General features: G+C 39.4%; 1 protein-coding gene across 1 annotated transcript; it reads left to right on the plus strand.

Moving 5' to 3' along the window:
• Positions 1 to 2,683: 2,683 nt before the first annotated feature.
• On the plus strand, positions 2,684 to 18,154 carry cenpw (centromere protein W). The gene is made up of 3 exons (XM_062992128.1): positions 2,684 to 2,865; positions 13,071 to 13,184; positions 17,674 to 18,154. The coding sequence occupies exons 1-3, from the start codon at positions 2,779 to 2,781 to the stop codon at positions 17,698 to 17,700; spliced, it is 228 nt and encodes a 75-aa protein (XP_062848198.1). The 5' UTR covers positions 2,684 to 2,778; the 3' UTR covers positions 17,701 to 18,154.
• The last annotated feature ends 5,209 nt before the right edge of the window (positions 18,155 to 23,363 follow it).

The following is a 23,363-nucleotide window of genomic DNA, read 5'->3' on the forward strand; positions in this document are numbered from 1 at the left end:
ATTGAGGAACAGGGTGAAAACAGGCAAAAAAGTATGTAGAGAAACAGATGGACTACAGTCAGTAATTGTAGAACTACAAAGTGCTTCTATATGGTAAGTGGAGCTGATAAAAGACAGTGAGTGTAGAAACAAGGAGGTGGATTTAATGTTATGGCTGATCAGTGTATTTGTCATCACATACAAACTTCATAACCCCCCCCCCCCCCCCCCCCCCCCCCCCATATTAAATTGATACAGGTCACATCAAAGGTGGATAAAGTTCTGACATTATTTATCTTGACTTTTTATATCCACAGTAAACGGGTACAACTACTTATTCATTGATTGTCTATTTTGCCACTGCTTTATCCTGTTTAGGGTCATGATGGGTACGATTTACTAGACAAAAGGAAGAAAACACCCTGGACCAGTCACCAGTCCATCACAGGTCACACAAACACTGACACACTTTTAACAATTAACCTGACTGTATGTCTTTGGACTTGTGGGAGGAAACCGACGCTCCCAAAGGAAACTCAAATAGACACAAGGAGAACATGCAAACTCCACAGAGAACCAGCCCACTGAGTACAATTATAGAAATAATAAATGAGCCATTAAGAAATCTTAAGACCCAAAAAGAAGAGGGTTTTTTCTGAAGAAACACTATCCATATGGTCGTCAGGAGCAATCAATTTGACATCCTTTAAATAAATAATAACTAATATGTTCATTCAACATCCAGTCACTGTCTGCCAGAGGTTTGGTATGTTCTCCAACTGGATTCCAGTTTCCTCCCACTTTTCAAAAACATGTAAGAGGTGGAGGACTGAAGTTATTATGTAAAACCTCTTTTCTATTGCATGGCAAGGCTATGATAACTGAGGCTGTTGCAGTGTTTAATTTTCTGACATTTTGAATATTTCATCGATATTATTTCAATAAAAAATTGTTGCAGTTTACTTCTAAATATGGGGGTTGCACGGTGGCTAAGTGGGTAGCATTGCCACCTCACAGCATGAAGGTCCAGGGTTCAATCCCCAGGTGGGGCGGTCCGGGTCCTTTCTGTGTGGAGTTTGCATGTTCTTCCCATGTCTGTGTGGGTTTCCTCCAGGTGCTCCGGTTTCCTTCCACAGCCCAAAGACATGCAAGTGAGGTAAATTGGAGACATGTCATGAAGTGTAAAACATGACGTTAAAATCCTAATAAACAAACAAACTTTTAAATATGGTGCTTGGATCCATCGGTTATTTAGTTTGACCAGTCAATTTGCAGCACTGTTTCTCACTCCACCCTTTTTGCTACACTTGGTCCCTGGCTACAGAGCAGAGGTAGCCTTGTGGGTAGAGCTTTGGCCTGTCAATCTGAAAGTTGTGGGTTCAAATCCTCTGCAGCCATGGTTGGGCCCTTGAGCAGGGAGCTAAGACCTCTCAGGTTTAGGGGTGCTTTCCAGTGGCTCACCCTGTGCTCTGACTCCCAGCTTCCAAACAAGCTGGAATATATGGAATAACAATTCAGTTGTATTGTACACATGTAATGTAAATATGACACATGAAGGAGTTAAATCTGGTTAACCAAATTTAGTATGGGTACTTTTCCTCAGTTATAGTACGGCTAACTTGGAAACAATGGAAACAACTCTGGATCACGGTTTTAAAAATAATAATAATAATAATAATAATACATTTAATTTGTAATGCACTTTACATTTGTGTACAAATCTCAAAGTGTCAAAAAAATTTACCATACCATATGGTACTGTGCAATGTGTTTGCCCTGCAATTAATTGGCACCTGTCTACAGTATATTCCTTTCTTTCACTCAGTGTTTCTAGCTGGGGGGTGGCACAGTGGTTCAATGGGTAGCACTGTCGCCTTACAGCAAGAAGGTCCTGGGTTTGATCCCCAGGTGGGGTCTGGGTCCTCTCTATGTGGAGTTTGTATATTCTCCCGGTGTCTGCATGAGTTTCCTCTGGGCACTCCGGTTTCCTCCCACAGTCCAAAGACATGCAAGTGAGGTGAATTGAAGATACAAAATTGTCCATGACTGTGTTTGATATTAAAACTTGTGAACTGATTAATCTTGTGTAACAAGTAACTACCTGTCCTGTCATGAATGTGTGAAAAAGTGTGAACAACATGATAGAATCCTAAATGATAATAATATTAATTATTATTATTATTTAATTTATTATTAAATCATAATAATAATAATATAGTTTATTTAATTATTTAGTTATTATTATTAATTATTAATAAATAATAATAATTATTATTATTATTAAATATTATTATTATTATTATTATTTAAATTCTTTAATTTCCTTCGGGATCAATAAAGTATCTATCTATCTATCTATTATTATTAATAATAATTATTATTATTAATTAGAGGTGGCGTTGAACCCGACAACTACCCTCCCTTAAAGTGGTTAGTAAACATAAATCAATATTTTAGAGTAAGACACATGAAGTACTTATGTATTTATTACAGTAAAACGCCTTAAAATACTTAAAGACATTTTTAATTACTTCTCATTAAATCTTACAAGGTATCAACAACACTGGCACCGGATGTATCCCAAATTGTGTTAAATTCCCTATATAGAATACACAGAATACGCTTTCTGTACCCTACGCAGTGCACACTTCTTATGAAAGGTCATTTGGGATTCTGCGTCAGTCTACGTCATCAATATGAGCAGAAAGTGAACCGCGCGCTGATTTAAAAACAGTGAACCAACTGGTAATCTTGTTTATATGTGACGCTGTTTACAATAAATTGTAAAATAAATTAAACATGTCGAAAAAAGCACCAAGAGCGCTTCTAAAAGCTCACATGAAAAAGAGAGCGGATATACGGATCGGAAAGAACGCAGATTTGATGGTAAGTTCGAGAATGGTAAACAGCGGTTAGCTTGTAAGCTAATAACAGATAGCGAGCTACATGTTAATGTCGCAGTAAAAACCTTCTTTAATAACTAACATCCCCTCAGAAATATTTATTTAAACATTTTTCATAACGAAACGCTGTTCTTAATGCAGATTTACTCAATGGCCGGCATATATATTCACAAACTCGCTCCCTCCTCGGGGCATTTCAAACTAGTTAATTCACCCACATGCTTTTGTGACCTAAAAAGTTATTACAAGCAACTTTCTTGCACAAAGGGGGAACATGCTAAACTTACAGACTGTAACCTGGATCAAATCATGTTCCTGCGCAGCACCCATTCAGCTTACTGCACCACCAGTGTTATGCCATGAAACATGAAAATATACACCGATCAGCCATAACATTAAAACCACCTCTTTGTTTCTACACTCACTGTCCATTTTATCTGCTCCACTTACCATATAGAAGCACTTTGTAGATGGTCTAGAAGATGACCAACTCAAACAGCAGCAATAGATGAGCGATCATCTCTGACTTTACATCTACAAGGTGGACCAACTAGCTAGGAGTGTCTAATAGAGTGGACAGTGAGTGGACACGGTATTTAAAAACTCCAGCAGCGCCGCTGTGTCTGATCCACTCATACCAGCACAACACACACTAACACACCACCACCATGTCAGTGTCACTGCAGTGCTGAGAATGATCCACCACCTAAATAAAACCTACTCTGTAGTGGTCCTGACCATTGAAGAACAGATAGCCAATGTACTACCCACTAAGTAATTTATTTAGGCAGAAAGTAGCATATTGCTATGGCATAAAAAAAAGGAAATGAATGTATTGGTGGGACAGTGTGCAGTCAACAGTGGTACTAATATAAGTTTTTTTTTTATTGTTTTAAAAATTTCTGGCTTCCTTGAATTACTTCATTAATGTAATTCCAGCCACTAATATACTAAACTTAAATACCAATACAAAATAATAATAAACATAGCTTAAGGTACTGTATGACAACTGAACAATCTGGCTTCATGAAACGTAACTCAAACAAATTACATTTAATAGTTTATAATGGCCTGAATTCTTTGTGGGATAGATTTCACAAAAAAAGTATTCTACATCAAGCTGATTCCAACTTCCTGGAATAGCAGTAAGCAAATCAGTTTGCGGAATGAAACTTTGTCATGGACCAATTTTTTTAATTTTCACTATAAAATTTTAATCAGAGTGAAAGTCAGACTAGGGACTCTGATTTTTCTTGTTTCTTTTAATATATAATCAACCATCAATATAAACTAAAACATGAAGTATCACTTATTATCTTGGATCAGTGTGAAACTGGGTTGGGGTCACTGATAAGTGTTACTTTTATTAAAATCTTTCCTTTTTTATTACTTTATCAATATGGTCATATTCCATGCACTACCTTATTGCTTGTATATGTTTACCTGTACACTTTAATGCATTTTGCAGTCAAATGCAATTATGTTGTCGAATTAAGGGTATCACAGGTCTGAAATGTATTGTCCAGAGGGTCAGATGTAATCAAGGAACAGCATGATAAACCATGAGAGAAACTGTCCACAGTAAAGCATAAATGTGTGACTCAGAAAACCCACAATAATTTTAAAAAGCCTCAATGTAAAGTTTTTCTTTGGAAAAAGATGAATATGCTCAAGTCATTCAGTCACAGAAAAGTAACAGTTGGGAAATCATTTCTAACATTTTTTTCTAGAGTATGTATCTAACTTCAGCTGCAAGTACTGTGGAATTTTAAACATTAACAAGTATATTATTATATTATTAGTATTTTAAAATGTTTGTTTGAAAGAAATCCTTGTTAAAGAATTATGATAGAAATATTAGATTGTTAGTACATTATATCACAGCATGCATCTTTTCTATTTGAAAACAAATTGGTAAAAACGAATCTTGAGGATTCCCCAAGTGCAGTCTTGAAGCTGTGTTAGGGTTACTGTGTGTTAGTACTGGGCATCTTATGTTCTCATGTTGAACTTAAATGAACTTTCTGGCATTTGATGGTTGATTTGACATTAAAATAACCAAAAAGTTGTTCTTCAGAGAGGTTGAGATGTGTTTTTTTCCTCTTAAACTGGGGTAAATTTTTTCCATATCACATCATTTTAATCTCTGTGGTATCTGGAAAAGTGACCACATAAATAATTAAATCCTGTACTTAGCACTATGTTTATGAAGCACAGGTCAAGTTGCATTTTTCACGGCGGCCTAATGGACACATTCTCAGGCGTTGGCTTGTTTAGTGTATGTGTGCCGAAGCACTAGAAGACTGTTAACCAGTGGCTGCTGTTAAACACAAGGGATCTTAATCTTTGATATAATGACAGGCTCATTCGGAGCATGCCTGATTGCCTAAATATATTTTTTCCTTGATTAAATACTGATACCAGAGCACTAATACTGGCAGATGATCTGATATTGTTATGGTTTATGACCCAGTGGTAATTTTAGCTTTGAATGCTTTTATTGACAAAAAATGGAAATTTTATGCCAGATACAGATTTTTACATTTAGCTGATTGTCATCTTTAATCAACTTTTTGTACTGTTTTAATATTAATACAGCTCACAAGTCACTACACTTTGTATTTATTAGCATTTTACACACCAGACATTTTTGGAATTGTCATTTGTATGCAAGTTTTTAATTTAATTCACTTGGGCGGCTGGGTAGCACTGTCGCCTCACAGCAAGAAGGTCCTGGGTTCGATCCCCAGGTGGGGCGGTCTGGGTCCTTTCTGTGTGGAGTTTGCATGTTCTTCCCGTGTCTGCGTGGGTTTTCTCCGGGAGTTCCGGTTTTCTCCCACAGTCCAAAGACATGCAAGTGAGGTGAATTGGAGACACTTAACTGTCCATGACTGTGTTTGACATTAAATTTGTGAACTGATGAATCTTGTGTAATGAGTAACTACTGTTTCTTTTAAAGCTATAGTGGTCTTACTCTTAGTTTAACTGTGTTGTTACTTGATGGGGGGGGGGGGGGGGGCACGATGGCTAAGTGGGTAGCACTGTCGTCTCACAGCAAGAAGGTCCTGGGTTCGATCCCCAGGTGGGGCGGTCCGGGTCCTTTCTGAGTGGAGTTAGCATTTTCTCCCCGTGTCTGTGTGGGTTTTCACCGGTAGCTCCAGTTTCCTCCCACAGTCCAAAGACATGCAGTCAGGTTAATTGAAGACACTAAACTGTCCATGACTGTGTTTGATATAACCTTGTGTAATGAGTACCGTTCCTGTCATGAATGTAACCAAAGTGTAAAACATGACGTTAAAATCCTAATAAACAAACATACAAATATGATATTATTGTTAGAATTCACAGTATAGGCACATAACTAATAATAATAATAATAAGTTACACTTATATAGCACCTATCACAAAAACCCAAGGTCGCTCTTCAAACAAAATTAACAAAATAACAATCACACCAAAATAGCAGGTGAGGAAGGTGAAAAGTACAGAGAAAAGAGATGGGTTTTTAGTAAATTTTTAAATTTAGATAGAGGAATAGTAGAACGTAGCGAGGATGGAAGAGAGTTCCAAAGCGCAGGGGCAGCAACACTGAAAGATCGGCCACCCATGGTGCTCAGTCTGAACCTGGGAACCACCAGGAGACCGGCATCTGATGGCCTTAGGTTACGGGAGGGATTGTAAGATTTTAGGAGGTCTGAAAGATAACGGGGACCCAAACCATGGAGTGCCTTATAGGTGAGAAGTATAATTTTGTACTGTATGCGCATGGTAATGGGCAGCCAGTGAAGCCGCTCCAGGACTGGGATGATGTGATCAAACTTCTTTGTATGGGTTAAGATCCGTGCAGCAGAATTCTTCTATTTGCAAGGGGCGTATAGATTTAGAGGGAAGCCCATAGAGCAAAGAATTGCAATAGTCCAGCCGAGAAGTCACGAAGGCATGGACAAGCGTCTCAGCTGCCGTAGAGGACAGTAGAGGGCGGATACGAGCGATGTTGCGGAGATGGAAGAATGCAGACCTGGATAAAGATTTTATGTGCGGTTCAAAACACAGAAAGGGGTCGAACAGAACACCGAGATTGCGGACAGTGTCTGAGGGTGTGATTATGATGTCATTGATAGAAAGGACAGAGTTAGAGAGAGAGTGGACGGTGGACTTTGTACCAGTAATTAGAAACTCTGTTTTCTGAGCATTCAGTAAAAGAAAATTTGCCCGAAGCCAGGAGTTTAGTTCATTAAGACACCTAGTTAGGTGAGCGGGAGGAAAAGGATCTGTCGGTTTGAAACTAAGATAATCCTGAGTGTCATCAGCGTAACAATGAAAATGTAACTTGTACCTATGAAAAATGTTGCCAAGTGGGAGGATATAACTAAAGGGTCTACATGAGGTCCAGCAGCTCATTATTATTACAAACTTGGTAAAAGCTTTACCTGACATTGAGTATCGTATTAAAGATGATGTTGGGATAGTAAACCTTGTTTGCTCATATGCAGTAATAACATGTTGTTGGACTGTATGGATATACAGTACATAATGTATTAAAAAAAAAAACTAAGTTTGTGTAACTAGGCTATCAGTATCACAGCTGCAAAGCTCAGCAGGCTTTAAGACAACTTTCATGTGCAAGATTAATCTTTTGAAAATAGTTAAACATGACTTACGACATTAGATTATTGGTGGATCAGACCAGCAAATGTCACATTTGATCCAGCGTTCCCTTTAATTGTCTGCCTTGACTTAAGACCCAGTGCTAATTGGTGCACTAAATCATTGTACTGTTGTTTTGTTTTCCCCCTTTGTGCAAATGGCACCAATCAAATGAATAAATAAATCATTACCTTTTTCTTATTTTATAAAAATCCTTAGAGTAACACTTTATTATTTACTAAAAATGATCATTAAAAAGTCATTTTTGCTTATTTTAACTTTAGTCGGAAGCGGTCACAATCCTGGAAGCCTTTCATTCTTTTAGTTTAAAGCTGCTCCAGCCATTATTTTCTTCTCAGTACCCCCTTCCTCTCTGAAGTTTCCATGTGTTCTGTGTGTTTGTGCGAGCCACTGAAACAGCCTTTAATCAGTCCAGATCAGTCATTACGTTTTGGCAAAACCGTTGGCACAGTGGAAATCTTCTCAGCTTTCATTCATCCAAAGACGCTCTCGAGAGCAGCTGTTAAAGAAATGTTCAGCCGCCCCAGAGATGACCTACAATTATAAAAAAGAAAATGAGGTATTAATAGATTTAAATTGCATCCAAATGGCCATCGTGTACACGCACAATGAAACCATTAGCCGTGTTTAGAAAACTTGCTGGATGTGGTCAAGACATCAGACACTTACTTTATATATACATGTATGTGCATGCATATGAGACTGAGGATGATATACACGATCTTGTTGGCTATTGTATTCCATATATTTACTTTATACATGCACTTTGGATATATACACTTATCATTTATAAAATGCACACATCAGTATGTATTACAGTGTAACATAATATTATGGGTACTGTTTTCACCATTGTCTGGTTTAGACCAGTAGACTTATGCTGACGGGACATTTTGGGTTGGTTACTTATCTGAATGTAAAGCACACTAACCCTGTCAGTGCTGGAAAAGGTGCTCACAATATCTGTTAATTAATTTACTGTGGTCTCTTCATTAATGAACTAGGCAGACTGGATCTGATGGATTATTCATTTAGTACCCAGGATTTTATCCATACCTAGTTTTTGGCTGTACCCATCCGGTTATCAGTAGGTTTGTCATAATTATAAACTGTTAAATGTCAGAGTAATGATTGTCATTTTTCTGTTGGCTTCATCCCTCATCTTCTATATTAAATTACACTCACTGGGCATTTTATTATGAATACCATACTAATACTGGACCCCCAGTGGTCGTCAAGCAGCCTCGACTTTCCATGCCTTGTATTCCAACAGATGTTGGAAACATTCCGTCGACCCATGTTGACATGACTGCATAGTTGTTGCAGTTTTGTCAGCATCACGGTCATACCAGTCCCAAAGGTGTTGTATTTAATTCCGATCTGGTGATCCAGAAAGCTTTCAAAGTGCCCTTGTAATTCGTCATAAATGTTTGTGATGACTTGGGCTTTGTGACATGGTGCATTATTATGCTAGAGGTATTCAGTGAAATAGGTAAATTGTGCCCATACAGTGATAAACATGTTAAGCAGCAATACTTGGACTAGGCTAATTAGCTAGATTGGACTGCTTCATTCCTACTTCATTATACCACTATTGCCAGCCTAAAAGGTTAAGTAAAGGCAGGTTGTGTCCATGGATTCATGCTGTGCATGCTAGACCCTAGCATGACCCCACCACCTGAATTATTATTACAATTTTTAACTGTTCATTTTGGTGAGCCTGTGCCCACTATAGTGTCTCACTTCTGTTCCGTGCTGACTAGAATGTAATCTGATGTGGTATTCTGCTTTTGTAGTCCATCCATCTCAAGTTTCAATATGCTGTGTGTTTAAAATGCTTTTATTTTTACCGTGGTATTTACACTGGGGCAGTGGTAGCCTAGTGGGTAGAGCTTTGGGCTATCAATCCAAAGGTTGATAGTTCGAATCCCAGCTCTGCCATTCAGGCCCTTTGGGTCCTTGAGCAAGGCCCTTAACCCTCTCAGCTCCAGGGGCGCCATACAATGGCTCTGACCCCAGCTTCCAAACAAGCTGGGATATGTGGAAAAAATGAATTTCATTGTACTGTACATCTGTATACGTATATATGACACAAAATACATTCTATTCTATTTGTCAGCTTAAACTCTGTTTTAAACTAAGGTGTATTTTTAAAATAATTAGGGTTAATGGTCCATAACTTTAATTTTCTATATTTAAAAGCATTTTATAAAATAATCCAGCTGTCCTCAACATCCTGCACATCTCATACAATACTGCTGTGCATGTCTATACTATAGGTAAAACACTGATGTAAACCTGCCAACCTGTTGTACATAACTGGTATACACAGCCATGGTATACATAATTGTCTGGTTAAAATAAATAAAATAGATTTAATAAGGGCTATTATTAGTGTTATTGTTATTATCCAACTACTACATGTATGCTTGATGAGAGACTTGCTTATGGCTGAATCCAAGTTTTCAAAAAGGTAGAAAACAACTGATATTAATGCTCAAAGATGTACGTCAGCATAAATTGTGTCCATCTTAAATAATTTATATTATTTATGCGTGGGCAAAATCTGGGTTAGCAGCTCATTATTATTTAACCTTGAATACATTTCTTTAAATGAAATAGTGGTTGGATAATTTATGCACAGACATGTCTTCTCTGGACCATTCAATTAAACCAGACCATTCAATGAAATAATTTCATTTGTGGCTTGCATAGACTATACAGCTTTGTGCAAATAATCTAATAATCCATGTTATTCCAGCATGATTTTACAACATTAGATACTTAGATACTTTATTTATCCCGAAGGAGATTCTTGAACACATTTGACCCCGACGTGATGTTACTGAATGTTTGGCTTTGTCTGTCTAAGTGCCCCATAAATGCCTTACAGGTGACTGTGGAGCAAAGTTCATGAAAGTCAGTACTCCTTACTCATCTTTGGTCTTCAAGTAGTTGTTGCAAAGCTTGAAAGTTTGAGATTTGAAATGAAAAACATACTAATACTTCTAGATAGGACACAAAATAGTGTTTCTCAGACTTTTGGCCTCCAAAATGTGTAAAGAGGAATATCAAAATGCAACAAACAAACAACAAATGTATCTATAAGTTCCTCTGTGAACAATAATATCAGGGCTCTAGACTAACGTTTTGCACTGGTTGCACTGGTGCACCTAACTTTTTTTCTTAGGTGCACCAGCACAAAAGTTAGGTGCACCCAAATTTTCGACCGCATCGCATTTAACACCGCAGTTTTACAGGTTCACTTCTTTTTTTCTTTTTTTTTTAATCACTGTCCATACAGGCAATATTGACTTGGAAATAACTAACAATCTGGTCAACATGGCCTCGTCTGATGATCTGTTTGCTGCTGCCTGACAATGAAGGGCAGTGGGGAGAGGGGACACTTGGGCAGTGCATTTATCGCCGCATGTAATGTGTTTTATAGATGCATTGGGCTTTTTCAGCCTTTCAATTCGAAATGTATTAGAACCAGTCACAAATATACTATTGCCGGCCACTGTCTTCTTTACAGTTAATTATAGTATTACAGACTAATTATAGCACACTTATAAAAATTATAATAATAATAGAGTAAATGTGTATGTATGTGTGTATATCTATTTATATGTGTGTGTATATTTAAAATTATATGTATATGTTTGTGTGTGTGTTAGAGTGTAATCTTAAATGCAGTGCATTATATTATCTGCTTTACTGAATCTTTTACACAGATTCCCAAAATCGCTTGCGGTGCACTCACTGCGTATTTTGACTACATGTATTGTAATATATTTTGGTCTTTTAGTTATTTTTATATTTTACTTAACGAAAATATTGTCGTGTTTTTACTTTCACTATCGCGGCACTTTACCGCTAGCATTAGCCCCTTGCTACTGTAGAGGGTCGGCTCACCTAGCCGCTGTCCGGTGGGGATGCTGCGGGTCTTTTGCTGTGCGGTGGTGGAGGTGTGGGAATAAAGGCACACGACAGGGTCGAGTCACTTTAACTGTTTAGTCAGGACTTAAGTGAGCGTTACAGCACTTTACACCGCCGAGCTCCAGAACCCGAACTTCCATTCTGGAACATCCGGCGAGTCTCATATACAAAACTAAACTTACTGCAGAACGTCCGAACGCACGTGTGCTGCATTCTGATTGGCTGAGCTGAATGTCGCTCACATATCATCGCTACAATATTGTCCCGCCCTTCACTATCTCTGATTGGTTTAGACCATGTTATTGGCCTAATGTGTGTCTGTTGTTTTTTTTTTCTCCCTCGGACGCCTGGTCGCACCGGTGCGACCTGAGATTTTTTTTAGTCGCACCATTGAGAAATTAGGTCGCATGTGCGACCAAATTGGTCGCACTCTAGAGCCCTGAATATGAATTATTACTATTACGGTTTTGTGAGGGATTTCAGAACATAATTAATTTGCTTCTGTTTAGTCGGAAGAGCACTGACATGGCCAGATTCTGTTATGGGGCCACCGTATTGCAACATTGCTGTCAAAGGTTAGGTTCAGAGCTCTGGCCATGCTGGTCAAGTTCTTTCACATCAAATTCAGTAGAACATTTTTGATAGATCAGTTTTGGTTTCTGCACAGGGGTATTGTTGAGGTAAATTGAAGGAAAAAGACATTCACAAGTTAAGTCCAGTAGAGATGTTGGGTTTTTAACTCCAGTTTTGGTAAGGCGGCACAACGGCTCACTGCAAGAAGGTCCTGAGTTTGATTCCCAGGTGGAGCGGTCCGGGACCTTCCCGTGTCTGTGGGTTTCCTCCGGGAGCTCCAGTTTTTTTCCCACAGCCCAAAGACTTGCAGTCAGGTTAATTAGAGATACAAAATTGTCTGTGACTGTGTCTGACATTAAACTTGAACTGATGAAACTTGTGAAACCAGTAATTACCTGTCCTGTCATGAATGTAACCAAAGTGTGTAAAATATGACGTTTAAATCCTAATAAAATAAAATAAAACTCCAGTTTGGGACGCTTTATGCCCAGAATACGCCGAGCACTCATGCTTCAGTTAATGTGTTTATTAGCAAGCCCTCTTTAAACTGAATCAGGTGTGCCTGCTCTTTCTCCTCACATTTATCTTAATGTTTGCTGAAATAAACCAGTCAGAAAATGTTATATTAAACAATCTCACAAAATCCAAATTTGACTTGTTTGCTCTGTAACTAGATATGTGATGAGGTTTATTTGAAATGTGTGCATGACCAATGAGTGATGAGAGATGATTTATGAGAAGCGATTAAAATAAACCAAAATGACAAGCATGTGAAGCCTTCAGTGTGTTTTTTGGCTTCTACTGGTGTAGCATAATATCTCCGTGTTATTATCTGATTTACAGCAATTTAAAGATAAATGTAAGTCCTTTGGTCTGGTATAAAATATAATTTCTATTGAAGTTTTTATCATCTGTCCTCCAAGCAATGTTTTTGGATGAATCCCACATGAAATGTTACTGCATTATCAGTGATGAGTAATCGTTGGGTTGTTTCTGTTGCATAATCAGGTCCAGCTGAATCTGCTGCTCGTCTTGCATCGACTGGCGGAGGAGTCCAAAGTCAAGGCCTTTGAGGAAAAAACAGCCACTATCAAAGTCCACCATGTCAAAGCTGTCGCAAAGGTATCCAGTCGATCGGGTTGTTTTATAAGTTCTGCACACTTTAGTCTAAACTATGAGCTTACGGAGGAATGCTAAAAAAAAAACCTTAACATACAAACTGCAGATATTTATAAGCCTCCGCTCTAGTTCCATTGCTTTCTTTCTTTTTTTATTTCTATTTATTTAATGTGTCAGTTTTCACACAATGTAAGCATTTCAAATGTTATTTAATGCCTGTTGCTTGGCAATATAGCTCATAGAAATCTATCATTTCAACACATCACTTCCAAATCAGTGCTTATTTAGGTCTTGCATCCAGAAACATGTTACGCTGTGTAGGTGTTAGCCCTTAAAAGCACCTAGGGGTGCGTCTGATCGGCTGGATTAAGTTTCAGACGTGTAATCATTTAATCGGGCTGTATTGCTAACAGATGTCACCTGGTGCTGCTCCACTGACCCATACAGGAGTACGCTGTACACCAATCAATCTGGTAACGAGTGAACCGTCACGCTTTGTGTAATATGAAGGGCCCACACCCCACTGCACTCTGCAGTAGGGGTGAGCGGTATAGCCAAAATTCTCAGTATTTCATCATCTAAAATTGTGCTGAAGATACATATTACAATGTGGTGCTTTCATGATAAATTCTGAAGACCTGTATGATTTAAATTGTATTCATCTTGTGTGGCAGAGTATATAAAGTGTTAATACACTGCCTGGCCAAAAAAAAAGGTCACCACCTGGATTTAACTAAGCAAATAGGTAAGAGCCTCCCATTGGATAATTACTGCATGGGTGATTGTTTCAGCTGGCAACAAGTTATTTAACCCTAACTGATGCAGTGAGTAGCTTCTCATTTGTTAAACAACCATCCTGTGGTCGTGGAAAAGATGTTAATCTGTTTTAGAAGGGTCAAATTATTGGCATGCATCAAGCAGAGAAAACATCTAAGGAGAAGCTGAAACTACTAAAATCAGGTTAAGAACTGTCCAACGCATTATGGAAGGACAGTGGGGGGAAATATCATCTTCGAGGAAGGAATGTGGTCGGAAAAAAATCTTAATGATTGTGATCGGCAATCACTTAAACGTTTCGTTTACGTTTGCCTACTGTACAAGCCTGTGGGGGCAGTGCTATGACCTGGGGTTGCTGCAGTTGGTCAGGTCTAGGTTCAGCAACATTATGTGCCCAAAGAATGAGGTCAGCTGACTACCTGAATATACTGAACGACCAGGTTATTCCAGCAATGGATTTTTTCTTCCCTGATGGCACGGGCATATTCCAGGATGACAATGCCAGGATTCATCGGGCTCAAATTGTGTGCATGGGACATCATTTTCACACATGGATTGGCCACCACAGAGTCCAGACCTGAACCCCGTTGAGAATCTTTGGGATGTGCTGGAGAAGACTTTGCGCAGTGTTCTAAATCTCCCATCACCAATACAAGATCTTGTGGAAAAATGAATGCAACTCGGGACAGAAATAAATGTTGTGATATTGCAGAATCTTGTGGAAACGATGCCACAGCGAATGCGTGCCGTAATCAAAGCTAAAGGCGGTCCAACCAAATATTAGAGTGTGTGACCTTTTTTTTGGCCAGGCAGTGTATTATGAGGTATACAGTGTGATTATTTACTGAACCCTAGACAACAGTAATTTGCAATACTAGACTGGACTAGTGTTAAGATCTCAAGAACTCATGCAAGAGGGTTTATGTTTTTATAAGTTAAGTAATTTTGACTTGTTCATATTCAACATCTTTAATGTTATATAATTTGACACGTGTTTAAGGAGCATATGTATAGTCTGTGGCTGCATAGAAACACAGCATTCTAAATAGGATGAAAAAGTTGTCTGTACTACTTGAATATACTATTTTACAGTCTGAGTTGAGGCTGCTTGGTTAGTTGAGTAAATACACTGCAGAACTTAACTGTTTAACCATAGTAGCCACCCCCCCCCAATCCAGCAGGATGTGTTCCAAGAACTCCCTTAGATACCTGAAACCATGCATAATACCAAATTCGATATTCGATGTTAATGTTTAATTTATAAATTAGACACAAATTAAGAGATTTACAACAATTACTACAGCAATAATAACAATGCTCTGGTTTTACAACATTTTAGCAGCTGCAGCATTTAACATGATATTTATTTGTTCAAGAATATTTATTTTCTCACCAAATACAAGCACTTCACAGCTTTTTTTTTTTTTTTTTTTTTTAACTTGGCTAGTTTGCCAGCTTTACTGCACTACAGCACTAAACGCTACAGCACTGCAATACTGCGACGTTTGAACGGCTAAAACATGAATGAGTGCGGGTAGGGTGTAGAAAAAAATTATTGATCTACCGAGCAGGATGCTGCAAGATTTGAACATACTATGTGAACCTAAGCACAATTTAAATTTTTTATTTCATATTTTTAAACCATGCTTGACCATAGATAACTTAAATCAAGGGAAGCAAATTCACAATTAACAGAGGGCTTTGGCATCAAATTTGGGCAGCAGTATGTCTGGGTAGATATAACAAAGTGCGTCAGCCAGTGCTTCATGAATCGGTAAAGCATTTTGGTAATGAATTTAAGCCTATTAACCATCTTTGGTTCAATTACTCTTTAGTTCTAACACTGTCCTAGTATGCTGTCCTAGTATGTTGTCTTATTTTAGCTAAACACCTAAAGCATCAGCTGTGTTTATGTATAATAGGTGACCAATGGCTGCTGACCTTTTGTACCTGGTAACCAACATGGTCAATTTCACAGATTTGAAACATTAAATTCTAAAAGGTTTTTACATTTTTCAGGTTCCACTTGTTAAAGTGTTAGCCTAATTCATCTGGTGGCGCATCACTAAATTACTCTAGCCCACTATTGCTGGCATTCACGGTTCAAATCCCGAGCGGCGCTATCGGCCAGTCTGGCACCTACAGTACAAACAGATGTGATTGGCTATGTTTGAAGGGGGATGGTGGGGCTACATACAGTATATCACTGATCAGCCATAACATAAAAAACACCTCTTTGTTTCTACACTCACGGTCCATTTCATCAGCTCCACTTACCATATAGAAGCACTTTGTTGTTCTACAATTACTGACTGTAGTCCATCTGTTTCTCTGCATGCTTTGTTAGCCCCCTTTCATGCTGTTCTTCAATGGTCAGCACCCCCACAGGACCACCGCAGAGCATTCTCAGCACTGCAGTGACACTGACATGGTGGTGGTGTGTTAGTGTGTGTTGTGCTGGTATGAGTGGATAAGACAAAGCAGCACTGCTGGAGTTTTTAAACACCTCACTGTCACTGCTGGACTGAGAATAGTCCACCAACCAAAAATATACAGTCAACAGTGCCCTGTGGGCAGCATCCTGTGACCACTGATGTAGGTCTAAAAGATGATCAACTCAAACAGCAGAAATAGATGAGTGATCGTCTCTGACTTTACATCTACAAGGTGGACCAACTAGGTAGGAGTGTCTAATAGAGTGGACAGTGAGTGGTCATGGTATTTAAAAAGTCCAGTAGCACTGCTGTGTTTGATTCACTTATACCAGCACAACACACACTAACACATCACCACCATGCCATTGTTACTGCAGTGCTGAGAATGATCCACCAACCAAATAATACCTACTCAGTGGTGGTGGTGTGGGGGTCCTGACTATTGAAGAACACTGTGAAGGCAGGCTAAAAACAGTATGTAGAGAAATAGATGGACTACAGTCAGTAATTGTAGAACTACAAAGTGCTTCTATATGGTAAGTGGAGCTGATAAAATGAACAGTGAGTGTCGAAACAAGAAGGTGGTTTTAATGTTGTGGCTGATCGGTATATATATACTGTATATATATATATAATTTATTCTTTATTATTGCATGGATTTAAGTGCCATATCACTGACATTGTAGGTTTTTACATTCATAGCCTTTGGATATTATTAAAAAGTGCCTGAAATGATCACTGAAGCACTTAGAAGCCTTTCATGTCCATGTTGCAATCAGATTTTTTTTTTTTTTTTTATAAATCCTCAGTTGTTTATATTTCTCCCACTCTGTTAACTCTAACAGAAATGTGTTTTTTTGCTCTGAAGTAGTCCTAATCGTGTTAAACACAGACCCAGACGACTTTGAGCCAGCACGCCGCATTTATTTTTGTGCCATAGGAGTTTATTTGATTTAGGTGTAATTCATTGCAGAGGCGAATGCGAGCCATGCATGTGCTGTCTGAGTGTGAATAATGGTCTGGTTGCGCCACTAAAGAACAGCTCATTGCAACCTGTCACAACTAAATATGTTAAAAATTACACGTCTGCGTGTTTGACCCACGTTACGCGGATGTGTATTATTATAGATAGATTGAAATTTGCAGCACAGATTTGAGCGAATGACCTAAAAGGAAATGAAAAGCATGACTGCAGTGCTGGGCTGCGACTGCATTGAGAGGTGAAAGAATTTGCTTTGACTGTCGTTATGTTTTTTTCTCTTGTCCTGTTTGCCTTTCAGAAACTGCTGAAGAGTACCCGGGGATGAGATGGGACTGGGTTCTTTCTGTGTAAGACTGAAGCTGCACAGAGCCTCCAGTCTGACAGAGCACAGGTATCCAGTGCTCTTCAGACCAAGGCGCTCTCACTGGGGCCAGAATTCATGAGTCATGCCCATGAGTCAACACACGCTTGCTATTTCCCCTTAAACACATGACCACCTTCATCTTTTTAGATTTTACTTTCTAAATGTGTTGTCCCAACCTGAAAGATAGCGCACCCATACTCCCTCAGAGATGAATTCCCCGTGGAGGTCAATTCAGCGTTCACTCTCCATTACTGCTGACCTTTTGCTTTCGAGTGGTATTGGGAAACAGCTGTGTATAAACTTCAGGCCGTGATGAATGGTATCATGGAAGGATATCTACAGCCACACGTTTTCTATCTGTATTTGGGTTTTATCAGTCTTAAATATGTCTTAATAAACAATTCGTAACACTTTACATGGGTAAAATGTTACCCTAATAGTCTCCTTGCTTTTTTTTTCTTGTGTTTAAGTATAGGAAACATTTGCCACATGCACCAGTGTTCTTAACTTTTTTGTTTTTTTCTTAGACCCCCCTGTGTTCAAGAACATTTTCTGGGACCTTCTCGACATGGGTTATGATATTAGGGCACATTCACAAGAGAAGTGGCAAAGCTTTTCTGATGCTGTTTCCTATGTAGTGTGGCAATGCTGCTTCGTTTGCCACTGCGCTTCCCTAAGCGGCACACACCGAGCCTTTTTTCCCATGTTGGGCTCACGATTTTTGCATTTGCTGTGGCGCTCAAAGTTCAGTTTGCTGCTGACCTTTTCAAAACACCTCCAATGAGACAAACTGTTTGATATGACGTGGTAAAAGCCACTCGGACAGTACAAACAACTCTTAACATAACCAAAGCTTAACGTGACATTGTTCTAAAGCAGGGGTGTCAAACTCATTTTCACCGAGGGCCACATCAGCATTATTGTGGCCCTCAAAGGGCCGATTGTAACGTATTATGCTGTGATTGCAGTCTGTTGTTTTTTTTGGAGGCTAAATTCTGCATTTATATTGTCCTACTTTACCACAGACACAGCCTCATAACACAAGAGATGCACCGGTTTCTCTTCCTGACGCACAAACTTGTTTTCATTTTCATTAAATTTCCTCCTTCTGCTTAATTTTCTTACTTATCTTCTTGTACATTTTGGGATTATGTGTAAATATTTCTTAACATCATCTACTGGTGGGATGTGTCACTTTGCAGGTCACAAAATCAGCATGCATTTTGAGAGATGCAGTTAATGTAGGAGTTTACAGTGTATTTTAAGACAATTGTTCTGCCCTCACTAATAGTTTATCCCCCTTGCTCAGCTAGACAGACAGACAGACAGCTCTCTTCAGAATACAGTCGGTTTTATTTGCTTTCCAGCTGTGTGATACACTGTGTGCACCAGAATGAAGTAAAAATACAAACAATAAAAACAATAAAGAACTTGATACAGTACAAGCACACAGCTGTAGTCAAGTGTTACATCTGGTACAATATGAGATTTAACCAAACGTAAAATAGCGCTAACGAGTTAGCATTTTGTGTAAAGATACTAATTGCTATAGTAACGGTAACAACTGTATTTAATTACGGTAAATTTGTAACTAAAACGCTGTGATATACTCACTAAACATTTACAAACAACTGAGAATATAAACGCCACTACTTACAGACGATGCTTTGGTATTATACTGCAAGATATTTATTTATATTTATTATTATTGTTTACATTACTACCCGCGTTCTTTTGCCGTAAAAGTCACATGGCTTCTCAGCGAAGGTCAAAGTTAGTTGCCATGACTACGATGTCACGGTTGCCGTTTAAAGGCGCAGGTGTCCCAATAAATTATAAGTACATCTCTAACGACTCTAACCATCACAACAATCATACAGTCGTTTAAGCTCTCGTGGGCCACATAAAATGACGTGGCGGGCCGGATTTGGCCCGCGGACCGTGGGTTTGACACCCCTGTTCTAAAGCGACGACAGGAATTTAATTAGTGGAGAGAACTTATGAACAGTAATAATTAGAAGTTTAGAGTTTCTATGTCATTCTTTTTGTACATTAAACCATGTTTAATGTATAAACGATGAACGTTTTAGACTCTTGTAAAAGCTGATTCTCATAATTTCTCAGCACTCTGAGCTATAACTCACATTTAAAAGTGAAACAGTGAGGAAAATACAGCTAAACCTACACCGAATAGCCATAACATTTAAACCACCCCCTTGTTTCTACACTTACTGTCCATATTTTCAGCTCCACTTACCATGTAGAAGCACTTTAAAGTTCTACAGTTACTGTCTGTAGTCCATCTGTTTTTCTGCATGATTTGTTAGCCTCCTTTCATGCTGTTCTTCAATGGTCAGGACCACTACAGAGCAGGTATTATTTAGGTGGTGGATCATTCTCAGCACTGCAGTGACACTGACATGGTGGTGGTGTGTTAGTGTGTGTTGTGCTGGTATGAGTGCTGCTGGAGTTTTAAACACCTCACTGTCACTGCTGGACTAAGAATAATCCACCAACCAAAAATACATCCAGCCAACAGCACCCCATGGGCAGCGTCCTGTTACCACTGATGAAGGTCTAGAAGATGACCAACTCAAACAGCAGCAATAGATAAGCGATCGTCTCTGATTTTACATCTACAAGGTGGACCAACGAGGTGGGAGTGTCTAATAGAGTGGACAAGCTATTTAAAAACTCCAGCAGTGTTGCTTTGTCTGATCCACTCATACCAGCACCATGTCAGTGTCACTGCAGTGCTGAAAATGATCCACCACCTAAATAATACCTGCTCTGTGGGGGTCCTAACCATTGAAGAACAGGGTGAAAGCAGGCTAAAAAAAAAAGCATGCAGAGAAACAGATGGACTACAGTCAGTAATTGTAAAAAGTGCTTCTATATGGTAAGTGGATCTGATTAAAATGGACAGTGAGTGTAGAAACGAGGTGGTTTTAATGTTATGGCTGATCAGTGAAGATGTATGTGGATGCTTTTAGAGTGGATTTGACGTTTTGTTCACACATGCTGCACCGCTTAAGCCAAGTGCTGAGCAAAGCGGCGGTTGCACCAAGGCTCACGGTTTTGCCGCTATTCATGTGAATGCGCCTTTATTCTTACACTTTCAGCAAGGATGGCAAAATGTATAGTTTTCTTGCACTTACCTTTGCACTTTTGTGGTGAGGGAATCAAATATGTGTTCATTCTCAAGGACCCATCAGAGGCTATGGGCAGTTAAAAACTGATCTACAGTATTTGACATCACAAGAGATCTCCTGTATACCAATAGCCAATTGATTCTCCCAGCCCATTAATGTGATTCTTTTTTTCTTTACTCTTTTTAATTAAAAGCAAAAGGAGCCCCCTCTATCCATGGGAGTTTTTTCATGTAAAATAGTTATTCAGATTTACATTTTCAGCATTTAGCAGACGCTTTTATCCAAAAAAGAGTGAGTACACCCCTCACATTTCTGCAGATCTTTAAGTATATCTTTTCATGGGACAACACTGACAAAATGACACTTTGACACAATAAAAAGTAGTCTGTGTGCAGCTTATATAACAGTGTAAATTTATTCTTCCCTCAAAATAACTCAATATACAGCCATTAATGTCTAAACCACTGGCAACAAAAGTGAGTACACCCCTTAGTGAAAGTTCCTGAAGTGTCAATATTTTGTGTGGCCACCATTATTTCCCAGAACTGCCTTAACTCTCCTGGGCATGGAGTTTACCAGAGCTTCACAGGTTGCCACTGGAATGCTTTTCCACTCCTCCATGACGACATCACGGAGCTGGCGGATATTCGAGACTTTACGCTCCTCCACCTTCCGCTTGAGGATGCCCCAAAGATGTTCTATTGGGTTTAGGTCTGGAGACATGCTTGGCCAGTCCATCACCTTTACCCTCAGCCTCTTCAATAAAGCAGTGGTCGTCTTAGAGGTGTGTTTGGGGTCATTATCATGCTGGAACACTGCCCTGCGACCCAGTTTCCGGAGGGAGGGGATCATGCTCTGCTTCAGTATTTCACAGTACATATTGGAGTTCATGTGTCTTTCAATGAAATGTAACTCCCCAACACCTGCTGCACTCATGCAGCCCCAGACCATGGCATTCCCACCACCATGCTTGACTGTAGGCATGACACACTTATCTTTGTACTCCTCACCTGATTGCCGCCACACATGCTTGAGACCATCTGAACCAAACAAATTAATCTTGGTCTCATCAGACCATAGGACATGGTTCCAGTAATCCATGTCCTTTGTTGACATGTCTTCAGCAAACTGTTTGCGGGCTTTCTTGTGTAGAGACTTCAGAAGAGGCTTCCTTCTGGGGTGACAGCCATGCAGACCAATTTGATGTAGTGTGCGGCGTATGGTCTGAGCACTGACAGGCTGACCCCCCACCTTTTCAATCTCTGCAGCAATGCTGACAGCACTCCTGCACCTATCTTTCAAAGACAGCAGTTGGATGTGACGCTGAGCACGTGCACTCAGCTTCTTTAGACGACCAACGCGAGGTCTGTTCTGAGTGGACCCTGCTCTTTTAAAACGCTGGATGATCTTGGCCACTGTGCTGCAGCTCAGTTTCAGGGTGTTGGCAATCTTCTTGTAGCCTTGGCCATCTTCATGTAGCGCAACAATTCGTCTTTTAAGATCCTCAGAGAGTTCTTTGCCATGAGGTGCCATGTTGGAACTTTCAGTGACCAGTATGAGAGAGTGTGAGAGCTGTACTACTAAATTGAACACACCTGCTCCCTATGCACACCTGAGACCTAGTAACACTAACAAATCACATGACATTTTGGAGGGAAAATGGCAAGCAGTGCTCAATTTGGACATTTCGGGGTGTAGTCTCTTAGGGGTGTACTCACTTTTGTTGCCGGTGGTTTAGACATTAATGGCTGTATATTGAGTTATTTTGAGGGAAGAATAAATTTACACTGTTATATAAGCTGCACACAGACTACTTTTCATTGTGTCAAAGTGTCATTTTGTCAGTGTTGTCCCATGAAAAGATATACTTAAATATCTGCAGAAATGTGAGGGGTGTACTCACTTTTGTGATACACTGTAGTTAGGTTATGTACCTACTTAGCTCGCTATAACTCAAACAGGTGAAGTGAATAACACTGATTATCTCTTCATAATGGCAGCTGTTAGTAGGTGGGATATATTAGGCAGCAAGTGAACATTTTATTCTCAATGTTGATGTGTTAGAAGCAGGAAAAATGGGCAAGCGTAAGGATTTGAGCGAGTTTGACAAGGGCCAAATTATAATGGCTAGACGACTGGATCAGAGCATCTCCAAAACTGCAGCTCGTGGGGTGTTTCCTGTCTGCAGTGGTCAGTATCTATCAAAAGTGGTCCAAGGAAGGAACAGTGGTAAACTGGCAACAGGGTCATGGGCGACCAAGGCTCATTGATGCTCATTGATGCACACGTGGGGAGCGAAGGCTGGCCAGTGTGGTCCGATCTAACAGACGAGCTACTTGTTAATGCTGGTTCTGATAGAAAGGTGTCAGAATACACAGTGCATTACAGTTTTTTTGCGTATGGGGCTGCAAAAGGGGGACTAACCCAATATTAGGAGAGTGGTCATAATGTTATGCCTAATAGATGTATTTT

Source organism: Trichomycterus rosablanca, chromosome 3 (genome assembly GCF_030014385.1).
Source record: "Trichomycterus rosablanca isolate fTriRos1 chromosome 3, fTriRos1.hap1, whole genome shotgun sequence".
NCBI lineage: Eukaryota > Metazoa > Chordata > Actinopteri > Siluriformes > Trichomycteridae > Trichomycterus > Trichomycterus rosablanca.